The following is an 18,847-nucleotide window of genomic DNA, read 5'->3' as shown; positions in this document are numbered from 1 at the left end:
CATGAAGCAAGGGTCATGTTGGAATGTTCGAACTCTGAGCAGTCTCAGTGGGCCTAACTAAAAAGATCTCTGCTAGACTTAGAGTTCCTCTAACAACAATTGGGGAATCTCTTCAGTGAGCCAAACAAGAATTTTTCAAGTTTAATGACAAAACCGGCAGGCTCTTAGCATCTAAATTTAAGAAACAAGCAATGAGAAATAATATTTTATCCATTAAAAAAGGAGAGGTGGAATTAAGTGTAACTGCAAGAAGCCTTTCAAACTTACTACAAGGACTTATATAGCAAGACAGACAAGCCTGATATCACTAAAACAGAAACCTACACAGACTCATTAAAAAAAGCTACAGTATTTGGTGAATTAGGTGGGAAGTAGAGAATCCCGTCCCTGCGAGTTCTGCCCCATCCCTGCAAGCGCTATGCTCATCTGCACAAGCCTCAAACACTTTAAGGCTTGTGCAGATGAGGACAGAGCTTGCAGGGACAGAATTTACGGGGCAGGACGGGGTTGGAGCTAGATCCCACAAGGATGGGGACAAATTTGTCCCCATGTCATTCTCTAGTGGGAAGGCTTAACTCTTAGCTGGATGGGCTGAATCGCAACACAAAAAATGGTTGTACTCCTGTAATTGCTATATATGTTTATGGCCTTTGCAATAATGATACCTAAAATGTTTTTCAATCATAAATATAAAAAAGCCTTTACCTGTATTTGGCATAAAAAGCCTCTTTGGGTGCGCCAATCCATCTTCTATCAATTGAAAACAAGAGGCAGAATGGGAGTACCTCATTTCCAACTGTACTATAAAGCTGCCCTGCTGCAGGAAATTGCAGCTTGGCTTACATACACAGATAAACCCTGTATTCATACTTGCAGAACAAAAATTTGTTAAAGACATTTCTCTATGGAAACTGCCATGGGCCCCTATAGGAGAGTTGCGCTCCTGACTCTGTTAGGACAATCCTTGCATGGTTTTGCAGTGAGCAAAGAAGAACCAATCCTTGGGTGATAGGGTCTGAAAGGCCTACAAACTCTAGGCCAAATCTGGGATGAGGATCATGTTGTTTAATTCAAAACCCTCCAGAAAGAATATGGCATCACAGCACGAGACTCTTACTTCTGTATCCAACTTTGCCTATTTGCAAATGCAGAGATGTTTTGGGACCTCCACTTAGGAGAAACAAGTGCTAGAAAATGCATTGTGAATTGGAATGGGAAAAAGTGGAATTTCCTGGCTATACAAAGCACTGTTTCTGCAGGAAGCCTCCCAGGAACCATACAAAGTTGCATGGGAGTGCTCTCTAGAGCAATCATTAACCATAACTCAATGGGAAGCTATTTATAAGTGTTTATTTACTGTAAATTGTCAGTATCAAGTAATCTGATTTGAAAATGGCTACAAAATGTACTGTATGTAGTACTATACGCTGTATAAAATTAAACGTCTGTTTGGACTTGGTTTGGGCAGGTGCTAGAGAAATTGTGGACATCAAGGAGATTTTTAGCACATCTGATGGTCTTGACCTATTATTCAAGCTTTCTGGCAAGAAATTGGGAGATTCCTAGTGTGAATCACCCTCAAGCACTGTCCTTTGCTAATGCAATGTTGCCTTTTGAACATTCCAGTTCTGGGGCTCTCCCCCATGGAACAGAAATTAGCTGCCTACATTTTTACAGTAAAATATAATACACAACACGCTTTCATTAAAAATTATATTGAGATCAAAAAATTATCAAACTTGTGTATATAATTTATCAGATAAGAAGGTTGTGCTCAGAGACATGGAGGAAAAAGGGGAACGAGTTCCCCTCAAAAACCTCACCACCCAATCATTGCTGTACCTTCAAATGAACAATAAGATACTATTGTGCAAGGCATCAAAAGGATAAACAGCATTTATCTGTTAAATAATGTTTTTTGGCCTCGACGTGCCACGTTTCATTATTTCTTCAGGAAGCCAAACAGGAAATTCAAAAGACGTAAGTCTTTCTTAGGGTGTCAGTCTCTGTAGAGCTCAAAAAGTTTTAAAGAAAAAATTTCACTCTTTCACTCATAACATTTTTACAGCTACACGAATTGCATTAGCAGTAGCACATCAAGAAGAGAAAGCTCCAATACTAGCTTCCATGCAAGCCAAGCTAGACTACTTTCAGATGATGTCTAAATTGACAGCTATGAAATACCATACCCTGCATAGGTAACATAAAGTATGGGATACATATGAGGTCTGTTCAAAAAGTTCCGGGACTGATTTAATACAAATTTATTAAACAATCTTACAACTTATTCCATTGGGCCCCCTTCAAAGTACTCCCCTTCCCTACGTATACACTTTTCCCAACATCGTTTCCACTTCGGGAAACAGTCCTTAAATGCATCCTCAGGAATCGCCAAAAGTTGCTGTGTCAAAATTTGCTTTATGTCTTCAATGGTGTCGAATTGCTTTCCTTTCAGTGTGGATTTAAGTTTAGAAACAAGAAGTAGTCAGCAGGGGCCAAGTCAGGAGAGTAAGGTGGCTGGGGAAGAACTGTCATTGTGTTTTTGTGCAAAATTTGTGAATTTTGGCGCATTCAAAACACCTTCCATGACTCATGACATATTCCCCATAAGCCACTTTCAACATTTCATAAGTTTCTATAGCCGTCTTACCCACTCATTGAGGTCGCACATGATGAAAATTAACCAATCATGTAAACACACTTTCGCAAAAACTGTTGTAGCTTGGAGTCTAAAACAGATATCAACAAATGGAAAAAAGGAGGATACTCGTGAGGTTTCAAGCTATTCGACTCCTAGCATGTCTCAAAAAACTTCCCATTGGCACGCAATTCAAACTGTCCTGGAACTTTTTGAATAGACCTTGTATGTTGCATGGCGTGACCACTGTTAAAATTTTTACTATCCTCACCAAGAAAAATAATGGATTTTAGTACCTTTATGCTTTAAGCTTTCAATTTAGAGGGATAATCCTCTGTATTGGGAAGGAACAGGGGTGGGACATAGTTGTGATTATTCAAGACTTAATGTAGCTTGCTGGACAATGTTAGATGTTGTAAACTGTGCATCATTTTGAAAAATTTATAAAAAGAAATTATAAAAATATATTTTTTTTAAATGCCCATTCCAGAAGAGCATTCAGTGCCAATTTGTATGCAGGACTTGTGTCTGCTGAAACCAGTTGTAACTCCTGGCACTCAATTTGGGTGCACACCTTGGTAGTCTATAACACTGTATACAAATTTTAAGAATGCCCCTAACACCCATGCCCCTAACACCCATGCACCACCCATGGCACATACCATTTTGTGTTGCGCGCTAAGGGATTTGGGTGCACATTGTTATAGAATAGCATGTACCAAGATTTGTGTGCCAATTCCATTTGACGCTAATTACCACCCAATTATAGACACTAAAGTCCTGTTAGCCAATTTAGTTGGGCGCATATCTTGGATCAGCACCCAATTTTGGATGCCATATATTGAACCCAGGGGTTAATATGAAACCTCTATTGAATCTTTCAGCCACAGCTTCCTTAAGCCTCTGTGCAGTGGGTTTTAGATGTCGATAATGGATGTCTGGAAACATTATGACTGAACCAAATGAGGATATGCTTTTCTGCTGCATAAACAAATTATTTTTATGTAGTTTTGTTAAGTTGATTAGTCCAATAAGGAGAGTATATAAATGTTTTAAATAAATAAAATTAATAAATAATCTCTTGGTTTTTCAGATTCCAGAATTTGATAACTTGTATTTGGATATGAATGGAATTATCCATCAATGTTCTCACCCTAATGATGATGATGTGCACTTTCGAATATCAGATGATAAGATTTTTGCAGATATTTTTCATTACCTTGAGGTCTTATTTCGCATCATTAAACCCAGGAAAGTGTTCTTTATGGCAGTTGATGGAGTTGCCCCAAGGGCAAAAATGAACCAGCAGCGAGGGAGACGTTTCAGGTACTAATACTTTTTCATTTCATGCTTTTTCATAATAAGGATCTGAATATGGACACAAATCTGTTCACTATTTCTCTTTCTTTGACGTGGGATGGTTTGAAATGTGTAATTGATTCTAGTTTCCAAATTAGCTCAGAGCAGTGCCTTTTAAAAAAAATAAGTGTGCATTTCATTCAGGTCCTTAGAGATACCCTGACTTACTGACATCACAGTCATTACCTCTAGAGAATGGGAACTGGGGAAAAAAATTGTTCATGAAATAATGACAAAGTTGCAGACAGATGGTTAGAACATAAGAATAGCCTTACTGGGTCAGACCAATGATCCATCTAGCTCAGTAGCAGTAGCAGTGGCTTTCCCCATGTCTGTCTCAATAACAGACTATAAACCTTTCCTCCAGGACATTGTCTAAACCTTTCTTAAAACCAACTACAATAACCGTTCTTACCACAACCTCTGGCAACGTGTTCCGGAGCTTAACTGTTGTTCTCTGAGTGAAAAAATATTTCCTCCTATTGGTTTTAAAAGTATTTCCCTGTAACTTCATTGAGTGTCCCCTAGTCTTGCTTGGCCCAATTTTCAGAGAGGCTAAAGCTCAGATTCTTTCAAGTTTTGTTCACAAAATTCAAGTCAGCAAAAAATGTAGAGCCACACAAGAACAAGTTAATATAGCAGCATTGAACTTTTTGGCTATCTAGTATAGAAATGGATATTAGATTAGATTAGATTCAGAGCTAATCCAACCAAGAATAGAGGAGTGTCAGGCTTTGGATACCTTCCTGATCTAATGGGCATTGAAAAAACTTTTTGATATTTAGATGAAATTTTTGCCTCCCATCCATGCCATCTTTTTTTTTTTTTTTTTTTTTTTTATTCTTTCCAACCCAGCTGAAGTTGAAAAGAATTTTACAAAATGTTTGAGAATTGTCTATCTGGGGTAGAATAACTGGGGGATGAAACTTGTTTTTTACAAGCTGCTGCTTTAGATGTCTGCTTTAAATAAAAGTAGCACCTTTTTTTCTTTAGAAAAGTTCATGTATGTGACCATACTCGTTAACTCTTCACTCTCCGCTGTGATATCTCATTGTTTCTAGTGTATGAGAAGGGGGAAGTTCATATCAAAGTCTGGGTGATAAAACTTCAGAATAATTGAAATGTACAAATGGTTTTTATTGTTTTGTTTTTTAATATAGATCAGCAAAGGACGCAGAGGAAAAAATCAACAAAGCTTTAGAAAAAGGAGAAATTCTCCCTACCGAAGCCAGGTTTGACTCCAATTGCATTACTCCAGGTAAGAAGATTACTGATGAAGTGATTTGACATGGTATGTTTTCTCAAAGAAATTCTTATTCCTTTATTTGAGGGCCCAGATGATATTTTTCTGAAGAGCTATACATTTATTATTTGTTGTGTCTGTGACATTTGTTGATAGGTTTGTACAGTAGCTTACTTTATAAAACATTCAGATTTCTACAAAATGACCATTATACTTGCATAGAACTTACTCACTTTTTCTAAAGCATTTTCACATGCAAGTTTTCCAAATATGTTTTAAGGTGCTGTTTGTGAAAGTAAGTGGTTTTAAAGTGGCCTTCTCAAAATTCAAGTCATTACATTGAGTTGCAGAGTGACAAGGTGAACTTCTGATCCCTCTCTGTTTTACATAGTTCCAGCAGAAGGGATAAAATGGATCTCAGATAGCAGAAGAAACCAACCTGAGAGTCTTAAACTAACTACATAATTTAAGAGCAGTGTTTTTCTTTGATTGTTTCCACAGAAAGGTGGTATATCAAGTCCCCCCTTTCTAAAGGCTCCTTTTACAAAGGTGTGCTAGGACCTTAATGTGCGCAATAGTGCGCATTAAATTCCTGAGCGCGCTAACCACTACCACTTCCTTTTTAGGAGGTGGTAGATTTTTGGCTACCGTGCGCTATAGCGCGCAGTAATTTTGTGTGTGCGCTAAAAACCCTAGTGCACCTTCGTAAAAGGAGCCCTAAATTTTCAAAATATATCACAAGTAAAACAACAAACTTGCTTGAATTTCTCTTTTTCTGCAGCAAAAAAAAAAAAATCACAAATATCAAAGAAAAAAATCTATAAGAAGTCTAATCTAATCTTCATTTTATATAATGAATCTACTCCCCAAGGAGCTCGACTCGGTTTACAGTTTGTTAAAAAATGAAACATAACCAGTAAAAACAGTGGGATAAAAACAGAAATTTGTTAAATTTGATGGATGGAAAAAGTTAGAAAAAAGTCTGTTGAATTGCTTAAAATTACTATACGACAGCTAAAATCAAATTAATTGTAAAAACAACCAGGTTTTTAAACTTTTTCAAAATTGAAATAATTGATCTACCAATCTTAGAGAATCTGGAAGTCCATTCCAAATTTTCACCAATTTAAAAGTAAAAGATTTACTAAGCTTCCCAGTGCATTTAATACCTTTCAGAGAAGGAAATTTGTGAATTGTTGTAATTCTTGACTTGCAGGATCTAAAGGAATTCCCACTAAGGGGAATCAAAGAGTCAAATATTCCATAAAGGAATTTGAAAACCACACATGTACACTTGAACTGTATCCTATGATGGACTGGAAGTCAATGGAGTTTTCTCAGCAATGGGGAAACATGGTCGTACTTTCTCTTTCCAAAAATAAGAAGTCCATAATAAAAAGAAAATTTCCAAAGGCAGATAAATTGAGTGGTGGCAATATTACATTACATTAGTGATTTTTGTTCTGCCATTACTTTGCAGTTCAAGGCGGATTACAGAAGAGGATTTCTGGACATGTCCAGAGGTGTTACAAAGTAGAGCGGGTTGCTTCAGAGGATTGAAATGTTTCCTACGGTGTTAGTTAGGGCTCCTTTTACTAAGCTGCGCTAGTGGTTTTAGCGCGCGCTAGATGCGTACATCACCATTGAGCTGGCGTTAGTTTTTACATGTAGCGCGGGGGGGCAGCATCCGCTAATCTGCAGCGTGCGCTAAAAACGCTAGCGCAGCTTAGTAAAAGGAGGCCTTAGTCTTCATGGATTTCTTGAATAGCAGGGTTTTTATTTCTTTTCTGAAAGTTTTGAAGTCTGGGGTCGCAATTAGTAGATTGGAGAGTTGGTGGTCTAGTTTTGCTGCCTGTGTGGCTAGAAGGCCATCGTACAGTTTTTCCGTTTGATGTCTCTGATTGGAGGGTATGTGAATGGTGTCTGGGTTCTCCTGTGTCTGGTTGTGGTAGTTTGGATTAGGCGGTTGTTCAAGTAGGCTGGGCTGTCACCATTTATGAATTTAAATAATAGACAGTAGAATTTAAATAGTATTCTTGCTTGAATTGGGAGCCAGTATGAGTCAAGGTATGCCTCGGTGATGTGGTTGTGTTTTCTTAGTGAATAGATTAGTCTCAGGGCTGTGTTTTGTACTGTTTGTAGTTGTTTTATCATTGTTGCGGGGCAGGGGAGATATAGGATGTTGCAGTAGTCAAGGAGACCCAGGACTAGGGACTGGACCATGGCCACCTACTGAAAAAAGCTTTTTATACTGTATACCCCTGGCCAGAAGGAGAGAGATGCATGATTTACCCTTTTTGACCTGTTTGTCTGTCATAATTAGATTGTAAACTCTTTTGAGCAGGGACTTTCTCTTACGTGTTTAATGTACAGCGCTGCATGTGTCTGGTAGCGCTATAGAAATGATAAGTAGTAGTGTGATTTGAGAGCAACTATTTAACTATGGACAGTTTTGGAGTTGACGGTTGTTGGAGGACTCCAGCTTTCTTCTACTTTGTGTTTTGGATCGTGACTGAAACTGGTTATTCAGAACGATGAATAGGAACTCCCTATTTACGTGCACTGGATCTGATCTTTCCAGATGTATTACCTAGAAAATGAGGAAGGAGTTTTTGATGCTAAGGCTGAGTGCTCGGTAGTTGGAGGAAGAATTACTTTTCTCCTGTAAATATTTAATTACACATCAAGGAATTAATTTTTTTTTTTTTTTAATCTCATCAGCTTGTTTTCTTAAAGTCTGTTAAATAATTTTGAATTGTGTTCTGCTGCAGTCCACACTGTTGTGGCTGGTTCTTCTCTATCATAGAAGCAGGGAGTTGCCAGCATGAAATGTGCCTTCTATCTTTGCAACCCTAGTTTTTCTAGGAACTAGTTAACATAGTAACATAGTAGATGACGGCAGATAAAGACCCGAATGGTCCACCCAGTCTGCCCAACCTGATTCAATTTTAATTTTTTAATTTTTTCTTCTTAGCTATATCTGGGCAAGAATCCAAAGCTTTACCCTGTACTGTGCTTGGGTTCCAACTGCCAAAATCTCTGTTAAGACTTAACTCCAGCCCATCTACACCCTCCCAGCCATTGAAGCCCTCCCCAGCCCATCCTCCACCAAACGGCCATATACAGACACAGACCGTGCAAGTCTGCCCAGTACTGGCCTTAGTTCAATATTTAATATTATTTTCTGATTCTAAATCCTCTGTGTTCATCCCACGCTTCTTTGAACTCAGTCACAGTTTTACTCTCCACCACCTCTCTCGGGAGCACATTTCAGGCATCCACTACCCTCTTCGTAAAGTAGAATTTCCTAACATTGCCCCTGAATCTACCACCCCTCAACCTCAAATTATGTCCTCTGGTTTTACCATTTTCCTTTCTCTGGAAAAGATTGTGCAGTATTTCTACCACCAGTCGCTTTCTTTCATTTGAAAATGTAAAAGTGATTCATGTTTTGTCTCTTTGGATACCTTTTCAGCAATTTGCTTCTATTCCTTCTCCATGAAGCTTACTTTGCCCTTGACCTGGGTTTGAATCTCACACTAGCCTCTGGCCAATTCAGCCATCATTTTTGGTTGGTAAACAAGTACTCAAACTTAGCTAGGGATAAAGATGACTAGGGAAGGCAATGGCAGACCACCTCACTGATAATCTGCCAATAAACCCTTCATGAAAGTGGTGTCCCTCATAAGTTGTTCACAATTTGGTACTTGAACATAAGCAATTACCTTAACCTGTATCAATATATTGTACATAAAAATATTTTAAGATTCTTCTTGACCAGTACATATTGTAATCTATAGATTTCTCTTTTTTCAAGGGACTGAGTTTATGGCTAGATTACATGAGCATCTGAAATATTTTGTAAACTTGAAGATTTCCACTGACAAATCTTGGCAGGGAGTAACTATCTATTTGTCAGGTCATGAGGTTAGTAAGATTTTTGCAACCTTGCACTTTTCTATGTGACTTGGTATTCTGCGATGCTGGTAGTGAACCTTAGACCTCTTTCTCTATTCAGACCCCAGGAGAAGGCGAACACAAAATCATGGAATTTATCAGATCAGAGAAGGCAAAACCAGATCATGATTCAAACACAAGACATTGTCTGTATGGTTTAGATGCTGATTTGGTACGTATATGGTAATGGTATAAAAATAGCAGTTTTGTAGGTAATAACTAATGGTGAACTGAATCACAAATGTCATTTTTCCTGTGGTGGGGGGGGAAGGCAAGGAGGAAACAAAGGGTTAGGGGTAGACACTGGAGGCTTTTTGGATCTTAGATTTATTGTCTGCAAATGTACTAAAGAGTCACGTACATATTGAGTGTGTTGGGTTTATTTTATGTTGTTCTCAAATTCTAATACATCTGCTTCCTGGACTCATGTCCCCCGGAAATCATGAAAGCGGCACCACTTGAATTTAAACTATCTCTACTGCACTACTTAGCCCATAACCTGAAAAACGGAAAATTTCCCACCAACAAAGGCCACATAATAATAACCCTTATCCTAAAAAATAGCAAAGAATCGTCAGCCCTAGTTACCAACTACAGACCAATTGCTTCCATACCACTCATTTTAAAGATCATGGAGGGGCTGGTACACTCCCAATTAATGGAATATCTGGACCAGTTCTCACTCCTTCATGAGACTCAATCCGGCTTTAGACCGCTTTTCAGCACAGAAACGGCAATTGCAGCCATCTTAGATTACTTGCACCTACTTTTAAGCAAAGGCCTCAATGCCCTGATCATGCAATTCGACATGAGCTCTGCCTTTGACCTTGTAGACCATGCGAAAATGCTACAGTGTCTAGACGCTATTGGCATCAGAGGCGAAGTGCTAAACTGGTTTCATGGTTTCCTTTCATCCCGCACCTATCAGGTTCGCTTCAACAATGATCTTTCCAACACCTGGAGCAACTCATTCGGCGTTCCGCAAGGGTCCCCACTATCCCCTCTGCTTTTCAATATCTACATGACCTCACTGAGCGTTCAACTAACCCAGCTGGGGATAAAATTATTCAGTTACGCTGATGACTTTACGATCATTATCCCATTTGCCAACTCCATCTCGGAAACAATTCCAAAAGCATCAGAAGCCATAAACGTGATGGAGCATTGGATGACAGACTTCAAACTCAAGCTCAATACTGAGAAGACAAAATTCTTTGTCGCTTCACCACGCCCTCTTGACACCAAAACTCCACTAGACATCAACAAACATAACTACCCCATACAGCCCACCATTAAAATATTGGGTGTAACTCTGGACCAATGCCTCACCATGAAAGACCAGGTGGACTCCCTAATCAAAAAGGGTTTTTTCACCCTCTGGAAACTTAAATCCATTAAAGCATACTTTGATAACTCTGCCTTCAGAATCCTGGTACAATCCCTCGTATTAAGTCAACTCGACTACTGTAACATCGCATACTTAGCAATCCCCCAAAAGAATATGCGATGCTTACAACTAATGCAAAACACTGCGGTCAGACTAATCTTCGGTCTAAAGAAGTTCGATCACGTGACACCATACTTCAAACAGCTACACTGGCTGCCGATGGAAGCTCGTGTAAAGTTTAAGTTCGCCTGCCTCTGTTTTAAAGTTTTTTATGGTCTAACCCCTAAATACATCACTGACCTCTTCTCCTTCTCAGCCAACAAACACAAGAGAAGCTCCCACTTGCATTTCATTTCTCCCCCGGTTAGAGGATGCAAACTAAAAAAACACCATGAGCATCTTCTCTCACATCAAGCAGCTCTATGGGGTAAAGACCTAGAACAACTCCTATTGCCCACCACTTATGAGGTATTCAGGAAACGCCTCAAAACTCACCTATTCCTGAAATACCTAGACAGCTGACCCACTTCTCTCTTTCCCCTCTCTAACGGTGTTCCTGCCCTTTCTCCCTATTGTTCCCACATCCCTTAAGTTAATTCAACCTGTACGTCAGCTCAACTTGTACTTCACTAATCTTTTGTAAACCGCACAGAACTTAACGGTACTGCGGTATATAAACTGTTATTATTATTATTTAAAAAATTGAATGGGGAAAACCCAAATATCATTTTTTTATTCCAGTTCTTATAGATATTTAGTTGAATTTGAACTTAATACAAACACTGAATATCTTTTTAATTCTGTATTATAGAAAAATATAATTCTAGATATGACATGGCTTAGAACCATTGATCGAAACCTGATTGTTTTGTTTGTGCAGTGCTGTCTGATACAAAAAAAATTTTGCTGAATCAACTAAGCTTATTGATCTGGCACAGCACAGAGGAAGCTATACAGTATAACAATATCATAGCCTTTATTTTTAGGCGTACTTAGGTTTAGCTTTGGCTCATAGCAATATTTCCTTTCTAACGAGGAAATATTTGCTTATGTTAATCTAGTCTAAGACTACAGAATTAAAGATAGTTTTCACAGCAACCCGTGATCTACTGTCTGCCTCTGCCCATCTACCCCTAGGCTCAAATTACTCTTATACTACTCTAAAATTACCCTCCACATTTCCCCAGCTGATCTTAACAAGGACAATCTCCACAAACTAGAGAATGACATGGGGGAAAAAATGTGTCCCCGTCTTCGCTCCGTCCCCGCAAGCTCAGTCCTTGTCCCCACCCCATCAGCTTGGTCCCAGTCCCCATCCCATCCCATGAGCTTGATCCCGGCCCTGTCCCATCTCCACAAGCTCAGTCCCTGTCTTGACCCCATTCCCGCAAGCTCGGTCCCTGTCCCCACAAACCATCTGATCTCTTCCGCAGAAGCCTCAAATAGTTATGATTTTATATTGAACTTATTTTATTAAAGTATAAAAAAGAAACGATATTCTGTACAGTTGTCATTTTATAAACACAAGGATCAACAAAACCCTCTCTTCCCTCACCTTCACTAATATCCCCTCCACTATCGAGAAAACTGAATAAACCAAATTATTACAGAATACTACACAGAAAAATCATGCTAACAGAATACCGCACTCACACATGACAGTAATAGTGTTAGGGGAATGCAACTAGGGCAACTGCCCCCTAGTTAGAGAGAGTCCTAAGCCAGCTCGAAGCTAAAGAAGCACGGCCTGGGTTTTTCAGACCCTAGTTATGTCTAACACCAGCTCTAGCAGGATATATATTTCAAATCTGATATAGTCTAATCACAAAATAGAAAATAAAATTATTCTTTTCTACCTTTTGTTATCTTGTCATTTTATTCTTCAAATCATGTTGGTCTCAGGTGCTAGTCTCTGTTTTCTTTTGTCTTCTCTTTACTCACTTGCCAGGGTCTCCTGACCATTTGTCATTTCTTCTTTCTCCATGCTCACCATCCATCTTCTATCTCTGTGTATGTATTGTTCCCCATGTTCAGCATCTCCCTTCTCTATGTCTCCTATACATCCCTTTCTAGGATTTCCCCTGTGCCCATCTCCCTGCCTTCATCATCTCACCATTCTATGATCCCCTCCACCGTATACAGAAAGTGGGAAAAGAGAGAGAGATTCAGGGTGCATCTCTCTCACATCCTCTACTGCCACATCCAACGTTTCTCCCTCTCTCATCTCCCAGATCATGTGCAGCATTTTTCACCACTGCCCATCAGCCCCAAGCCCAACATTTCTCCTTCTATCACCCTTCTCCATGACCATTTCACACCTCTCCCTCCATCACTATGTCCAGCATTCCTCCCCCTTGCATCCCCTTTAATCTGTCCCTCTGTACCCTCTCCACTACCATATCCAATATTTCTCCCTCTCATCCTTCTCTTCCCCATACATCTCTCCCTAACAATTTTCCTCTTTCTTCCTTTCACCATGTGCACCATCTCTTACCCTCTCACTCACACACTCATGCCCAGCAATTCTCCATTTCTATTCCCTCCTTTCCTCCTGTGTCCTAGGTTAATGCCCCCATCCTCCTAACCTGGTCCTGAGTTCATGCCCTCCTCCATGCCTTCCAACCTTTGTCCCAAATTCGTGCCCTTCCCATTTCCCAACATGCTCCTCCCCCCCCCTTTCTCCCTTTGTCCCATGTTCATATCTCCTTTCTTCCTTACTTGTTCCCTTCAGGGCCACACTTGCTCCCTTTAGGGCCGTCCAGCTGTGCTGCTCCTTCCTGCCTTCAGCCACACTTATTCTTTGCAGGAACGTGGGCAGCGGCTCTTGCACGCTGCATGTGGCTGACCCACAAGCCTTTCTTCTGAAGTTGGAGGGAAGGCTTCTGGGTCAGCCATGTGCAAGAACCGCTGCCAGCGTCCATACAAATACAAGTGCATACAAGTGTGACTGAAGGCAGGAAAGGGCAGGCCACCTGGAAAGAGGACTGTTGAGGTAACTGGGATCCCCAACTGACCCAGAAGGCTTCCCTCTGACATCAGCTCTGACATCGGAGGGAAGCCTTCTGGGTCAGCTTCGTCGGAGGGGGCATGCAGCTGGAGGGCAGGAAGGAAGCCTGTTTACAAATTGGCTCCCCTGTGGCGGCAGTGAACAACAGTGGCTCCACATTAGGGAGGAAGGGGGCGGGCAGCTGTTGTTGAGAAACACTGGTTTACATCACAGCTGGGGGGGGAGGAGAAGAGTGAAGATCCAATTGGGAGCCCTGCTGGCTCAGCATTGCATTCTAGGGGGAGGAGTCAAGAGCAAGACAATGACGACGAGAACATGGCCGCCAGCACTTGAAGGGGCCACGACACCACGGTTAATGGCAGTAAGGAACGAAGGGGGTGCTTACAGCTGCGGGGACAAAGCTTTTCACCATTCTCGTGGGCGATGAAAAGTTTTGTTCCCGTGTCTGCAGCAAGTCAGGCTTTGGCGTCTCCATAGCTGCGGGCAAACCTCGGTCCACTGTGTTTGTTTACAATGTCTTTCTCTACCGCAAACCTGAAACAACTAACCCCCAAACCTCTCACCAGATCTGGAAACTCACCCTTTCCCCACACCTGAAGAGGTACTGAGGGAGAATTTGCTTTGTTGAGGAGAAGAAACATCCAGTGGAATATTTTGCTTGCTGGCATTCAAACTTGGGAAAGATAAACTGGGGTTTCAGTAGGTTACTTTATTGTAGTTCTCTTTTTTAGCTAAAAAAAAAAAAATCAGTTAGGCAATAGTGTAGCCTTTAGAGTCTCTGTTAGGATTTCATACAAAAAAGTGTTTGTCTAGATCAGTTTTTTAGGTTGCATTTCAGGGAAAATCAGATTAGGGCACAAATAGCTGTTGAGGAAAGTCTCTGTTTGGTGTTAATTCCCTCCCACCTACCCCAAGGCAGAGTATTTTTGATTTATAGGATCTTCAGCCAACCAGCAACAGGGCATTGCTTTGGTAGGATTTTTCTGCTCTTTTTTTTTTTTTTTTTTCCTTCCAGGCGTAAGTATTTCTACAACTACAGTATGGCTAGGAAACATCGTGTCACCAAAGCTGCTGCTCAGGTTACAGCTTCTGTTTCTGTGCAGACAGAGAATGTTACCCAGGCAGAGGGAGTGGTCTATGTGCAAGCTGTCTTCAGCTTGAATCCTTCATGAAGGAAATAAAGGAAGTGAGAGAGGAGGTGGCAAGACTGAGAAGCATCCATGAGAATGATAAGTACATTGATTAAATGGTTCATGAAGTGTCTAAGATTTCCAGCAATGGTGAAGAGGCTGTGCTGATGGAAGACAGCTAGATTCAGATTACGGAACCCTGCAAGATTGGTACTGTGACTCCACCTGCTTTTGAACTGAAGAACCAATATGCTGCCCTGGAAGTGGAGGAGATGAGAGCATCCTAGGGAGAGGAAGGACCAAAGCCACCCAATTGCAGGATCTGTAGGGCAAAAAAGAGACACTGTGGATCAATTTGGAAAGAGAGAATGGTAAATATATTTACATTGGTGTGATATGCAGGCCTCCTTCACAGATGGAAAGAAGTGGACAGAGATTTAATAGTAGACATTCAGAATATATCTAAAAAAGGGGAAGTTTTACTAATAGGTGATTTTAACATGCTGGATGTTGATTGAGGTATCCCTTTTGTGGGGTCTTCTAGAAGTAGGGAGATCTGAATTCTCTACAAGGAGAACTGTTCCAGCAGTTGGTAATGGAACCCACACGGGATGGGGTCATACTGGACTTAGTGCTTACAAACAAGGGAAGTGTTTCTACAGTGGGTGATCATCTGGCATCCAGTGTCACTTCATGGTACAGTTTAATATTAAGAAAGGTACAGAAAGTGTTCATTCAAAAGTAAAGATTCTAGACTTTTAAAAAAAAACTACCTTTGTTCAAATGGGGGATTACATCAAGGAATTGTCTAGATGGAAACATTTGGAAGGAGTAGAAATGCAGTGGGCAAAACTGAAAGGAATTATTGTAAGGACAACAAACTTTTTTGTGAGGCTAGTAAGTAAAAGTAAGAGGAAAAGAAGGCCACTTTGGTTCTCAAAAGTAGTAGCTGAGAAGGTAAGGAGTAAGAGGTTAGTTTTCATAAACTACAAAAGATCGCACAAAGAGGAAGACAGGCAAAAATATCTGGAAAAGTTAAGAGAGGCTGGTCGAGTAGTCAGGAAAGCAAATTTTCAAGTTTTATTAAAATTTGTTATACCACTGAATCAAGCTTCAAAGCGGTGTACATCCAAAGGTTAAAAGAATCATTCAAATTATAAATGCATGTTATTGAGAAGGACATGGGGGAAGCCACTGCTTGCCCTGGATCGGTAGGATGGAATGTTGCTACTCTTTGGGTTTTTGCCAGGTATTAGTGACCTGGATTGGCCACCGTGAGGATGGGACCTTTGGTTTGTCCCTGTAAGGCTATTCTTATGTTCACAGAGGCGTCAAATAAATGGAGTGCCCTTGGGATGGGCTCTAAAATTACGGGCTGGCCAAGGAACAGGTTGAGTGGAAGATGACGGAGGGTAGTGGTCAATGGAGATTGCTCTGAGGAAAGGGATGTTACCAGTAGTATGCCTCAAGGTTCTGTTCTTAGACCTGTTCTTTTTTTTTTCATTATTTATTTATTCAAATATAAACAAGTAAATCTACTTGAATGCAGATTAGAAATAAAATATACCACTCTTAGTTGGCCAACAATGGCCGCTGCGATGGAAAAAGAAAAAAAAACCATAGGAAATTATTATTAATTATTTTGCCACAATATATGATTCAAGCACAAGTAATAAAAATAAAGAAGAAACAAGATACATTTATATCATGGGGACCAATAGGAGAATAAACTCCTGAAAGTCGGTTCGTTAAACTGTAGGTGGAGCCACTGAACAAATAATCATTCCCCCCTTCCTTAGCCACAATAAATTTCATCAATTGTTTTGGTTAAAAAAAAAAGAAAATTTTTCCCTTCTAGTGACACACAACATTTAGCAGGAAATTTCAAAACAAAGGATGCGCCTAAAGCCAAAACCCTCGGTCTATTAACCAAGAAGTCTTTTCTTCTCTTCTGGGTCATTTGAGAAATACCAGGAATCATTCAAATTGAAGAACTGAAAAAGGTATCATTCATATGTCTAAAGTAAGTGCGGAGAATCAGATCTCTATCAAACTCCAGTGCAAATGTTACTATGAGTGTAGTTCTTTCAGTTATCACTTCCAGTGAGTTTTCCAAAAAGTTTGTTAAATTTATATCCATCTTTTCAGTTTCCTCTGGTCCTGTAGGGGTAGAGCTATCCCATTTCTTTCCCAAGGAAATATACTGAGCTCTAATTATTGCTGTTAAACTTTCCATTGGAATTAACAAAATATCTTTTAAATATCTCCGGATCATTTCTACTCCAGGAATTAATGGAGATTTAGGAAAATTCAGTAATCTCAAGTTATTTCTTCTCTGCTTATTTTCCATATATTCTAATTTTCTTTGAATAGAAGATCTTTCTTTAACAATCTCCACTTCTAAGGTTTTAATTGCATTAATTTGTTCTTCATGCTTCTATAATTTCTCACTTTGTTCTTATAACATTACCCCATGAACATTAACCTGGGAGTTGATAGCTACACAATCGGACCATACCATAGAAACTGCTTTTTTAAGGTTGGAGTCCATAGCTCTCCACAGTTCGTCCATATTAACTACTGCAGGTTTACTCAACTCTTCAAAATGATCACTATTAGTCCCAGAGAATAAGGGCTTACCCACAGCTGTATTGGGTGCTGTTGACTGGGCTTCAGGAGGTGTCCTCTTTTCCAGAGATCCTCCTCCTACTTCTCCTCCAGGGCTCGTCAGTTGTATCTCTTCTCGGGTCAGCTTGGTTACCTACTCCTCCACAGACGTCTCTCTCCTGGGCTGAAAAGTGGTCTGCCCCTGGATCGGGATAAGAGAAACCCAATCAAAACTAAGGTCCACGGAAAGATTGTGTCCTCTCTTAGTTCAGGTGTGTTTCCTTTTGCAAAGTCCAGTGTCATCTGCACAGAGGTTTTGGAGCCTCCAGCTGCTGGAGGATTCATCTAGGAAGCTCACTTCCTCTTCCCCATTGCTAAATTCGGCCTGAGAAGCCAACAAAAGAAAATTCAGCACTCCAGCAGGGAACCACCCGCCAGAGGAGAAAAAAAATCGCATACGGAAAGAAGTCAGCTCAACCGTGAAAAGAGGGCGGAAAAGAGAGCGCTGGTAAGGAGCTCTGCTTCAGCAGGTCAACCCCCGGGCCTGTTCTTTTTAACATTTTTATAAGTGATATTTCTGAAGGGCTTTCGAATAAGATTTGCCTCTTTTGTGGATGATACTAAAATCTGCAATAGAGTAGACACCTTGAATGGTGTGAATAACATGAAGAAAGTCCTAGTGAAGCTTGAAGAATAGTCTGAAATTGGGCAGCTAAAATTTAATGCTAAGAAATGCAAAGTCATGCATTTGGGCTGCAAAAACCTGAAGGAACAGTGCAGTTTAGGGGGTGATCTTATGTGCATGACAGAAGAGCGGGACTTGGGTGTGATTGTATGTGATGACCTTAAGGTACCCAAACAGGTTGAAAAGGTGACGGTGAAAGCTAGAAGGATGCTAGGTTGCATAGGAAAAGGTATGGCCAGGATGAAAAAGGAATTGTCCTAGGACAACCTGCTGCACAAATGGTACCGACTGGTCAGCCATTAGTACCGGGTGCCTTCTTTTAGGGAGAAATTCAAGTTTTTCCAGAGGGAGCTCGGTAATATATTTAAATTGCACTGCATGCCAGTGCTAGCATTGACTCCCTTGGTACCGACCCAGCTTGAGCATAGTGTTACAAGGCCTCAAGGTACCGCTGACAGCTATCCATTGGAGAATCAAACTCCTCAAGTATCTCCTGTGGGCCGATCTTATTTAATATTTATATCAATGACCTAGAAGAAAGAACATCCAGTGAGATCATCAAGTTTGCAGACAACACAAAGCTATGCCGGGCAATCAGATCGCAGAAGGATAGTGAGAAACTCCAGAGCGACTTGTGTCAGTTAGAGAAATGGGCGGAGAAATAACAGATGAAGTTTAATGTGAAGAAATGCAAAGTAATGCATTTAGGCAGTAAGAATAAGGAACACGAGTATAGAATGTCAGGTGCAACTCTGGGTAAGAGCAAACAAGAAAAGGACCTGGGCGTGCTGATAGATAGGACCCTGAAACCATCAGCACAATGTGTGGCAGCAG

General features: G+C 40.4%; 1 protein-coding gene across 6 annotated transcripts in view; it reads left to right on the top strand.

Annotated features, from left to right (window-relative positions):
• XRN1 (5'-3' exoribonuclease 1) overlaps positions 1–18,847 on the top strand; it is a 184,291-nt gene that overhangs the window by 6,429 nt on the left and 159,015 nt on the right. For all 6 annotated transcript variants that reach the window (XM_033958431.1, XM_033958429.1, XM_033958435.1 and 3 more), the window contains exons 2-5: positions 3,732–3,964; positions 5,158–5,255; positions 9,058–9,167; positions 9,259–9,369. In XM_033958431.1, the coding sequence (XP_033814322.1) occupies positions 3,732–3,964; positions 5,158–5,255; positions 9,058–9,167; positions 9,259–9,369 (552 nt within the window). The remainder of the gene's footprint in view (positions 1–3,731; positions 3,965–5,157; positions 5,256–9,057; positions 9,168–9,258; positions 9,370–18,847) is intronic.

Source organism: Geotrypetes seraphini, chromosome 9 (assembly GCF_902459505.1).
Source record: "Geotrypetes seraphini chromosome 9, aGeoSer1.1, whole genome shotgun sequence".
NCBI lineage: Eukaryota > Metazoa > Chordata > Amphibia > Gymnophiona > Dermophiidae > Geotrypetes > Geotrypetes seraphini.
The sequence above is the reverse complement of the archived record's forward strand: the minus strand, read 5'-3'. Positions and strand labels throughout refer to the sequence as shown.